This window comes from Melopsittacus undulatus, chromosome 2 (assembly GCF_012275295.1).
Source record: "Melopsittacus undulatus isolate bMelUnd1 chromosome 2, bMelUnd1.mat.Z, whole genome shotgun sequence".
In the NCBI taxonomy this organism is placed as follows: domain Eukaryota; kingdom Metazoa; phylum Chordata; class Aves; order Psittaciformes; family Psittaculidae; genus Melopsittacus; species Melopsittacus undulatus.
The window spans coordinates 53,158,224-53,169,662 of NC_047528.1; the positions used below are offsets into that span (position 1 = coordinate 53,158,224).

An 11,439-nucleotide genomic window follows, 5' to 3' on the forward strand; every position below is an offset into this window, starting at 1 on the left:
CAACACTTCCCTAATGCTGGACCAATTAATAACATCAGTGCTAGGAAATGCCATCTTCCAACTTCTGCTTGATATGAAATATTTCTTTCTTTTTGGCATAGTGATCCATCACTTTCTGTCTGAATTATGCAAAAGTGACTGTTACTGTGATGGACAGTTTGGTACAGAATAGGTGTTTACGCTTACTGTAACAGGTTAAATGCAGAGTAGTCTGACTCTAGCAGTATCCAATTTTCGAGACCACTTATGCAGCTCTTCACTTACTGCCAGCCAGTCATGTGTCTGAGTCAGATGGCACCCCTTCCTGTTGTATGTGACAAGGAGGGGACAAGGGCAAGACCTTGGGCATGCAGGAGTATGTGAGGAAGTGTTTGCATCTCTCTGCACCTCCCTTGAATGTAATAGCAGAAACAGCCATTCCCACTTCATCTCCAAGGAGCTGATGCGCCTGCCCATTGACATTTCTGGCTTCTGTTACTGTGAAGGCATTGTGCTTTGCTGAAATCCATCTATTGTCTCTCAGGCAGCTTCAGAAGCCAGATGAAGGTGTTCCTCCTAGATTTCAAAGGAAATACTGATCAAGCTTCAGAAAAGACCACATGTGGATATCTGAACTTTTGTGACATATGAGCTCCTATGGGACAATGCAGGCATCAAAGTTCAGGATGCAGCAACTAATAGGTGGAGACAGAGCCTCTTGGCTAGAGAGACTTGTCTGTAGGATAAATGTCCAGAGGAAATTGGAATATCATTAGAAATTGCTGGAGTGCTTTCCTCAGTGAAAAATTCTTTCCATCATTAAGGATGATGCTCAGAGCACCAATACTGTTACATTTCTACCCCGTTTCAAAAAAAAAAAAAAGGAAGTTATTAAGGTCAAAAGCAAAACCAGAAATAAAAACCAGCAAAAGGGTTTTATCCTGACAGAAAAAGACAGGCTAGACATTTGAATAAGCCTACTGGAAATTTCACCTTTTCCAGTGATCTTTCTTTTATGCAGTGTTCAGAGAAGCAAGTATCGTGTCATTCATGGCTATTTTTAATCTGTTTAGATCATTAACATGTACTTTGGAGTCAATAATTTGTAGAAAAATTTAGGTCTGGAAAGCTAAAAAGTGCCATCTTTTAAAATGAAGCTTTATATAAAAGAAGACATTGTATATGTCTGTGCCAGGTAATGGCTCCTGTGCAGGGCAGCAAACTATAAAAATGTTACTTTAAAAGATGAAATGCAAAGCAATTTCCTTTTTAATTTTTCTTTTGCTGCAGTTGTTATGTTAAGAAAGGTGAACAGGACAGATATCAGGAGGTGCTTCCTGTTTGTGCAAACAGATGACAAGTTGGCATTAACCATATACATGTTACAAGATTATCAGAGTATCTTAACTACATGCATCACTTTCAAGAGGACTTTTCCAAAGCATTTTCTTTCATTTCCTGTTAAATTAATCTATTAAAAATATGTGCAGATGTGACAGCTACTTAAATGAGTATTGGTTAATTGTACAGAATACAACATTTTTAATTACCAAACTTCGGCTAAGAATAGTATGAAATAAGATGTGGCAGGTATGTATATTGGGAACAGGTTAGAGCTGCCTGGAGAGGAAGGAGAGTAAAAAGAGTTAAAAGAAATGGCATAACTGGGCTTTTAGCAGGCTGTACAGTCAAGAGAGATTTGCTAGCTCTGGATATCTCTTCCTTACTCTGTAGGAAAGGAGGATACTTCTTTCCTTGTAAATGTATTGTCCCAGACGCCACTGAAAAAAAAAAGGAAGACATCAAGGATGTGACCTCACAAGGCCCAACGTCAGTACGTAAAACCCTGGAAGCTATTCAGGAATAGGTCATCAATATGGCATTTCCTTACAACCTTTTCTGTGATGAAGAGCTGCTATTTTCCCATTCCCTTAATCCAAACTGTTCTTAAATCTCACTCTTTGGTCATCTAAACTTGTAACCGGTTTGGTGTCTTCCTGTAGCAGAAATTCCAACATCACCAGTGTTGTAATCCACTTCTTGTAGCAATTTATCTGAGACTAATAAAATGGTTTTGTTGATATGTTTGTCTCCCACCAGGCAGTAACAAAGAATTTACAGTCAACTGATTTCACCCATTCTTTGCACTGCTAAACCAAAAGAAACTGAGTTTTTCTTTAGTTCAGAAATTGCAACCTAGAAGTTAGGGAGGGGGAAGGGCTTATAGACCTTTCTTAGGTGTCCCTGTCACCTTTCTAGTCAAATAATGAATGAAGCAGTCTTTGTCAAGTGTTTTTCCTGATGACAAGTGGAAGATTATGTTGCAGACAGAAATAGGGGCCCAGCCACCAATGTGTACAAAGGATTTTTAGAATGATAGTCTGTAGACTGAATTTTTTAATGCTTATCTGTCTCTAGTAGCACAGCAGTCAGGACTTCCAAAAACAGAGGTTTGGATTAACACCATGAAAACATATGTCATTTATTAAGATACCTACTGTAAACCTTGAAAACTATATAGTTGCCTTTGTAAGGAATTTGCATTTTTTAAAATTGAAAGTAATGGATTCTCTGTGTGTTAATTTAAAATGCATGCTAAGGAAGTAGACAAGTCTCTTTGTAATGCTGGATAACAGCACAGGACAGGGAGGATGCAAAATCAAACTGGAATAGGCAGCTGAGGGCACACCTGGAAAGATTTGTTTCAATCTTGGGATACACTGGAATACTGCTAAATTAATACATTTATTGTAGATTTTATATTCCATATACATTATTCGTTATGACTTCATGTGCTTCAAAGGAATATGTCATAGTCCTGTTGGCATTTTTTAGTTCACCAGTTTAATGTGAATGACCGATGGAGGGATTATTTTCTTCTCAGGTCTTTTCAAAAGAGTAAAACCAAGCAAAGCGGCGTTTGTGCAGTGTTCTTGCTGAGCTGTTGAGCTTTGTAGACTTTCAGAAAGCCAAAGTTAATGAATTAAAACTCAACATAATTCTGAGTTAGGGGAACTTATAGATGGGGAAGTACAGGGCATGTGATTTTCCACAACCACAGAGTAGTGCAGTGGTGTCAGTAGAAGATCCCTCTCTGGATTTAAACTACAAACCAATTCTCCTTTTTTTGCTACACTGCACTGTTTGGTTAATGCAAGGCTTATGCAGAATCCTTTGGTTAAAACCTCATGACTTTTAAGCAAGTGTTTTATACAGTATGCAAAATAAACATGTAGAGACATAAACATTTTTGAAATTCAGAATTACTAACAGTAGAAACTATGTCTTAAAACCCAGTGATGACTCCTAGCTATGGCACATCTTCACAGGGAAAAACGTGCTCTGGTATATGAGAGGCTGGAACACTTCAGAAGCTAGGGTTTCAAATCTCGTGACTCCACATGTACTTTTAAGCGTGCTATTGCAGTGCCCCCTGTGGTGTCTGGGTTGGTTGGGTCTCCTTTAGTGAGAAAGGAAGAAAACAAAGGGAAGGGCAGGAACACTAAATAAATGCTGCTTTTTTTTTTTATTTTTTTCCTTTTTTTTATTTTTTGTGGTCTAGGAACAGGTTTAGCTGCTGGTGATGTGATTGAACACAGAGCATGTAATGCTCTGGGGGTACATAAAGGCAGGAAGAGACCTCACTGAGAGAAGAAAAGAAAAAACTGTCTTAACAGGAAGGTCTTCTGAGAAACAACATTATAGAACCAAAATAGAGCAACTAGAGGAAGGAAATCCATATCCTATATATACAGAAAGGGAGGGGGATCTTCTCCATAGTAAGAGGGGGAGCAGGGGAGGGAGAAAAGGGACAACCCAAACTGCAAAAGGTGTGTTAGCAAATTGTACAGAAAAGAAAGATTTGGTGTTTGCTCTTCTTCCCTGGGGTTTCAGTGTGATACAAAGTCCCATTTAAAAAATTATTTAAGCTAATAAAATGAGGATTAATTATTTTGGGACAGTTATAAAGCTTGTACTTTAGCATTTGTACTTTATATTCTAAACATCTGATTATTACAAGACTTGAAGCTTGGCTGTTAAAAGATTCAGTTCTGTGATTCACACGGTATGTCTGGCTCCTATATATTTGTATTATTGCGGTGTAGTTACAAAATGTTTTGGCACTGGAATATAGCCAGATTTTGCAATGGTATTTAATACACAGAAGTTAGGTGAAGTGGCCTGTGTGTCTGAAACAGTAGTGTTGGTGTCACAGGAGTAATCACTTGCATGGAAATCACAAGATATCCTGAAGGTTGGGATTGTTCTGAGTTTCCTTATGTGGTTTTGCTGATGCACTGAAAATCCATTTTTGCTTTTTCCCAACACTTGTTTCTTGCACTCTTTTCCTCCAGTTAACTCCATCAACAGTCTTGCAGAGCACTTGCAGGACCAGCTGTTGCATGGCTTGCCAGGCACATCCCTGTCAGAAAAGAGAGTGTTCCTTTAGCCTCAGAAAGCTAGCCCTGGAGTAAAGTAAATCTTTAACAATTGGTGTGAAACAGCCTTTCCTCCTCCTCTTAATTTACAGTCATTACTTCTAATAACTAGTAAAGCAGTAACCAGTCCCAATTTTAACTTCATAAGAGACTGCAGCAGTGTTTGTTGTTTAAAATAAAGTATTTACTCAAACCTTTGCCTTTTGTATTATATGGGATGGATGATCTTTTTGTTTTAAAAGACCTGTAGTTCTTTTTGCAAAGACTGACACCAGTGTCTGGTTTCAGGGTGGGATGATTAACTGGAATAGACTGTTTCCTCCTTTGCGACATAGACATAATGCAAATTATCAAGATCATCGCCCGTCTGAACAAGACACGCCTCCGCCTACTGAGGTTTCTGAAGAGCAGGTAAATGCTTTTCTATTATAAAATGTCATTGAAAACCTGGTTAGGAGTTGTCTGTACTGACTTGAGACAGTTCCTTGAATGTTCTCTATAGCAGCACAAATTAGAGTATCAGATAACAGTCACAATACAGAGGCAGGAAATCGCCATTACTATCCAAATCAGAGCTGCAGATCAGCTTGGGAGTTTCTGCTTTTATGTGTAACTGCCTGGGTTTTGTATTTAAAGATAAGATAGTTTCACTAGCATTGGCTGTTCAAATATGATTAAAAATAAATGTTTCAAAGAAGGAGGAATGGCAAGTAGATGTCATTATATATCTTGCAGGCACATCCTTCACTCAGGTCTCCAGTTTAGGTTTCCAATTCATTCGTATTGAAGTTCCATTTTTTGGAAATAGGAATTTTATCCTAGGTGTGGACTGCAATGCACACTTGGTCTAAAATTTGGATGTTTCCCTCAGCAATGTAGTTCACTGACTTTACAGACTGATGCCACAGAGAAGTTTGTGTCTTTTCTATCAAGTCTAGATTTAGACTTACTGTATAGATTTAGACTTCTAGACTTCTGTAGATAGTTTTATTCTCAAAATAGAGGGTGATTCAGTAGGAAATTAAAGAATTTAAGATTAGTCTTATTTCCATATTCAGGATTTATTGCATGCACTCAAGTTCTGCAGGTTGTAGCCTATCTGCAGTTGGCTGTGTTGGCCATTTTATAGTCTAAGATCAGTGCTACCCTTGAGCAAGAGTAGTTTTCAAGGGTGCATTTTTCTTTCCCCTTGCTGCTTTTTTTTTTAGGAGATGAGTCAACACTTGGTAGCACTGTGCTGTCATTTCTAGTTACTTTAAAATGAGCTTGTCCCAAACAGAAATCTTTGCTATGATCTGATTTCTAGTTTTGATTCAATGTTAGATTATGTTCAAAATGTTCAAAACTTGAACTGCCCTGGTTTTGACTGCAAAGCCGTTGGCATCCATTCAAAATGGGGGGGGGGGATAATCAGAAATAAAAAAGGAAAGAGGAAAATAAAACCCACACACTAAAGAATGCCTGAAACAAAACCCAGAAACTTAATTTGGCTGGGCTGAAAGCCCTGCTTAGTGTCAGGTATGGGATGGACCAAAAGATCTCCCTCCTTCATTGGTTTGTTTATTTGTTTTATTGACAAAATCTGATTATGGGAACTTTTATTGTTGGGCTGGAACTAATGGAATGTTTATTAGTCTGACTTTTGCTGGATTCTTACCCAAAGCATTTATGCCCATTTGTGAAAGCACTATACACTTATATTTTCTCATGCATTGAAATTGTAAATCTCACCTTATTGCTGTCATTTGCAGTGCTGTCTAGTTACATTGCAGAGAAAAAAGTAATATAAGCACCTTTGATTTCTCAGGACTGTCCTTATAACTGCGCAAGGTATCTTACAGTGGCAGAAATACAGAGTTTTCTTGTGTTCTTGAGATTAAAATTTGCAAGTATTTGCAATGCTTGTGCATACAAAAATCTCTGCATTTCTTGTGGGTTTTTTAGCACCTTAAATTGCTGTTACCAGGACCTGTTTCCTTTAGTCGATTTAGTTCCTGTGGTTAAAATACACTCAGATGAAAAGAGCTTTTTGTTGTTACAATCTATTCTCCCTGATACTGGCTGGATGTTTCTGTAAATGGGACCATTGCAACTCCATCCACAGCTTCTTAAGTTTAGAATTCATGGCAGCTGCTGTAAAAAAAAAAACTTTCTTCTGAAATGTATTTCTGTGGTTAGCTTTTCTTCCCCTGCCTGCCCTTTTTCTCATAAAAAACCCAATCTTAGATGAAAAATCAGAGAAAGGAGACTTTAGAAACTAGTTACAGGTTATGAAATCCAGTTTGAAGTTAAACTGGTTGCAGAGGTGTTGAAAGTAACAATTCATTTCTCTCTCTACCAGAAAGTGAGAAACTGACATTGAGTTGTAAGGGGGGGGAAAAGGGGAAAGGCAGAAAAATTGATATTCTGACAACCAAGACAGCAGTTTTCAAATGTGTTGTAATGGTGTATTTAGGTTAAGAAAAGGAGGGCCCCCACCTCCAGGCATACTTGGCAGTAGCGTATTTCTCAGTAAACCACCAAAGCAAGGAAGATTAAAAATGCTGAAAGTTCTGGGGCTGTACTACAGGAAGGGGAGGTTGCTTTTAATGGCACCTTTATTTTAAAAGGCATTTAAATCATTTTCAGTACTAGCACACATTGCCCTTGCACACTGGGAAGATTCTTTCAGTCATACTTAATTGAGAACTGTAGCTTTTAAGTTTACTGTAGATTGGAGTTTAACCATAAATTAAATTTGATGATGCATACATTGCTTCTTACATGTGTCAGTTTGAATATCTGTTAGCGCAGAGCAAAAAGCTGAGGTGTCAAGTATACAATATTATAAAGAAGGATGGACACATGGTCACCAATTATCAGAATCACTGTGTTAATGTGCCCCTTTCCAGATAATCCTTCCATCAAGTGTCATTGACTTATGTTGTTTTGAGAATACATGGAATCCTTCCAAGAATTTAACTGAACCTATTTAAGTATTCTACTGCCTCTCCTGTAGGGCTTTCAGGTTTATTTTAGAAACCACCTAGAATGAATAGTTTTGTGTTCTTTAATGGCCCTGAAGAAGTAGGTATTTTGAAGGAAAGTAGAGCTAAGGATGTCTGGTCATGTTTCTCATCTGCTATAAAACTCCGTATTTTAGACAGTTAGATTCTTGAGGTCTTGTTTTTGCCAAGAGCAGCAAGCCCCAAGGTCAGATTGTAGTTGTGATGTGTGGTGCCATACTTTCTGTTTTACTCTTCTTTCAAAACTGGACTAGTTAGGAAAATACAGGTGTGGCATTTTCGGCAAACGGTTTTGAAGCATCAGAAAGTAGTCATCTCTGTGGCAGTGTTCTCAAGCGTGCTGTCCCAGATGCATCTTTGTGGCAGTGTATAGCCGTGCTTGCTTATTCTCTGGAGAGGCTCAACAGCCCTATCAATAGAAAAGCAATCTCTGACACTGTTAACATGACTAATGCACACACTGTGAATAAAACTGATTTTAAAGCGGCCTTATGTTACTTCTTTTCCAGGTTGCACGACTTATGGAAATGGGATTTTCCAGGGGAGATGCTCTAGAAGCTCTGAGGGCTTCAAATAATGACTTAAATGTAGCCACTAATTTTCTGCTGCAGCACTGATGGTTTTCCGTGTGAAGGAACTTCCCTCGAAGGGTTTGTACGCATCTGAAAGAGGATCAAAGCCACCTGCTGGACAGACTCGCGAAGGTCAGCCCCGCACGGGCGTCGGAGGAGAGAAACTGGCTCCTCGTGACTGGTGATTCAAAGCAGTGCTAATGAATGACGTGAACTGTTCCCAAGCCTTCAGATCACTCGGTGGTTTCTAGTCTGGTTGTGCTCTTCGAAGTAACTTTAGTTTCTAATTATTACGGGATATCACCTAAATTTATTTTCGAAATAAAGTAGGTGTTTTTTTTCTTGTAAATCCTTGTTAGACATGTTATCAGGCTTAAGGACTAGGAAAAGAAGCTCCAACAACCACAACAACTAGATTTACCTATCAAGGAAAATAATATTTTCTTCATTTATCCTTCTAATTTGTCTAGCTTACATGTTATTTTACAGTACTTGATTTTTGACTACAGTAATAAGAGGTTTGAAGGTCATTACAATTTCAACTCTGTAAAGGGTTATGGGACTATTATGTCATTCTTTGGAAAGCTCTATTAATGCCTGTAATATTTTATTTCTTGAATTCCTTTTTAAATAAAAGTTGTCATTCAGCACATAATAAACAGGTAGGATGAGAGAAAATTCATGTGCATATTGCAAGTCTGGTAAGTGACTGCTGTAAGTTGAAACTTTTACAGATTGAGTGAATTGCTGTTCAGATACAGGTCAGGAAGAAGATACTCACAGGAAGCAATAAAGATTAATTGAATGATACAATAAGATCAGAACTGAAATGATTTGAATGTCTTCCATGTCTAATTCAGACTCCATAACTACGGATGTATGCTGTGTCCCTATGTGCTGGTTTCATTTTTTGAGCTGGACACACACTGTCTTAAAAGAAAATTATAAAATGCTAACTTTTCTATTTATAGTTCTAGTTTTGTACTGTCAGCAATGTGGATGACCCTGCATTTGCCAAATCCTCATTGTTGAAGGAACTTGATGTTGATCACAGACTGGAATATTAACCTTAAGGGTGATTCAGGCTTACACAGAAGGTAACGGGATGATATGCCAAGATAGTATAGTGTTGGTTTAGAATTTTAGAGTGATAGTTAAGCTTGCTTGGCTTGACTCTGAGACATGCTCAGTATTAGCACCTCAGGAGTTTCAGGGTGGAGAGAGGTGAACATCTCTATAAAACCAAGCCGAAGTAATACAAGATTCCAAACTGTGACTCTGTGAAACCAGTATACACATGTATCTCAAGCATTTAATGTTTCTGTATTTACTTGTGTTTGTATATTGTGTGTATATGTGTTTATTTGTATACACACAGGCATATTTAATACAAACATTTAGAATAAGATGCAGGTCATCAGAAGCATAACAGAAGGCAACAGCAGGTACAAAGGGGAGAAGGTAAAAGAATACAGAAGAGAGAAGGATGTTTTGGAAATCAAAATGAACACATATGTATGCAAGTATAGATCTGCAGTCTCACCTGGCCTGGAAAATACACCAGGAAGCTACAGGACAAGACTGAGGGAGAGCGAGAGAGGTACCTTTCTTTTTCTCTTTTAATTGACTGATAAAACTGAAAAAAGCCCTTTAGGCATATAAGTCCTTATCCAGAAATTACATCAAATTTGTGCAGCTTTTGGCACATGACATAGTTTTTAATAAGGTCGGTGTGCTGTATGTATTTTTTAGTATTTTCCAGTGGGTAAAATAAGGGGGTTTTGGAATGACTGTGTGTTTTCCTGAGTTTTGATCGACTTCCTTCAGGGTTTGGCTTGCTACTATGTTTACATTATTTAGGCAAGGTCTGCTTTTCAGTTGAAAGGTTTTGTTTGTATGAAGCTGAGTGGCTCTCCATGTGTGTAGGCTACAGACATTTCTGTATCCAGAGAACTGTGAAAACCTGCTCTTACAAAGCAAAGGCCAAATGTAAGTTAAAAAACCTACAATAATTTGTATATGCAGACTAGTTAAATGCTTTGAAACAAGGACAGGTTTTAATTTTGAAGGTTATTTCATTCCCAAATATTTTATCCAAATTAGCAATAAAGACTAGTGAATTACTTTAGTAGAAGTCAAATTTTACCTGTAGGAAATAAAGGTCCACCTAGCCCAGGGTAAATTAAATGTGACTTGTGCCCTTTCAGACATTGCCCTGCTCTAGGGACAAGCACAAAGTGTGTTTATTCCTTAGAATTGTAAAATGTGTTGAGTGGCATCTTGGACATGTAGATGGATATTCTCCAAGTGTAAATCCTTTCTTACTGTTACCTGTACAAGGGGTATTCAAATGTCATTGTTTTGTGGAAAACACCATTTTGCTGGGTATTTCACAAAACATGGTCAGACATAAGGGGTAAAATTCAGGTCTTGGTGATGTCATTTGAAAATTCCCGTTGACATCTGTGGCAGCAATTTGTGCTCAAAATGCTTCCAGGGTTGTGATTTCCAATTAAGAAAAAAAAAGAAGTGATGAAAGGGGGGGTCTCAGATGCTGTTGAACACAGTTCCTGTTTCCTGCAAGAGCCATAGAAGAAAGGTTCACACACTGAAGCCAGAAAACAGCTCTGTTTCCACTCAGTGGTGAAACTTGCATGGACCATTTCTGGGAAGACAAAGAACATGTTCTTCACATCCCACACAGTGTTCATCCAATATGTTTTAAATATCTCATCACACCGTTCCTATTTCGTGTGACATGGGTGTTTTTAGGCATCCAGAGAACACAGCATACTTTTCATGGAGGGGATTTGCAGTCCCTAGGAAATTCACACTGGTTTTGGTAAAACCAGGATTTGGTATTTTGAGATAGAAGCATTTTCTACTATTAAAATTTCTCTGCTAGACTGGGAGTGTTGTCGTCTGAGACATCAGAGAAATTTATTGGGGACTTTCCTAGACAGTTGCATGATATTTCACAGTACACCCACAGTGAGGTTTGTAGTTGTGGAATCTGCCTGATAAGCCACCAGGTTCTCAAGCCTTAACTTTTTGCTTAGATGTCTCTGTATCTACCGAAACCATTTGCCTCTCTCAAACCAAGTGTTAAAGGTTGCCTTCTACTTAGTGAGCACAGGGATGGACAGGGTTGGTTCAGGTACCAGCCTGTGCTGTCTGGAGCTTGTTGTTGCCTTTCTGAACATGTGGTGGAGAAAAAGATCTCGATGTTTCTGTCTGAAACAGAACAAGCAAGCAAGCAAAACATACTGCAAGGTACTGGGCAAAGAGCAACAGGCTCTCCTTTTTGTGTGTGTGTGTATATGTATATGCATATATGTGTATGCATATGTATATATGCAGAGAGTGAAAATATTCATGTATTGCTTTTATGAAATTAACTGGAGCTACGAGTTGAAGAAAATTAAAAGTCTGCGTTAAAAGATA

The 11,439-nt window shown here is 38.2% G+C and overlaps 1 protein-coding gene across 1 annotated transcript in view; it reads left to right on the plus strand.

The window, feature by feature from the left end:
- UBAC2 (UBA domain containing 2) overlaps nucleotides 1–11,439 on the plus strand; it is a 94,032-nt gene extending 82,593 nt beyond the window's left edge. Inside the window, exons 8-9 of the mRNA XM_034074373.1 lie at nucleotides 4,707–4,829; nucleotides 7,933–11,439. Coding sequence (XP_033930264.1) covers nucleotides 4,707–4,829; nucleotides 7,933–8,040 — 231 coding nt within the window. The 3' untranslated portion in view covers nucleotides 8,041–11,439. The remainder of the gene's footprint in view (nucleotides 1–4,706; nucleotides 4,830–7,932) is intronic.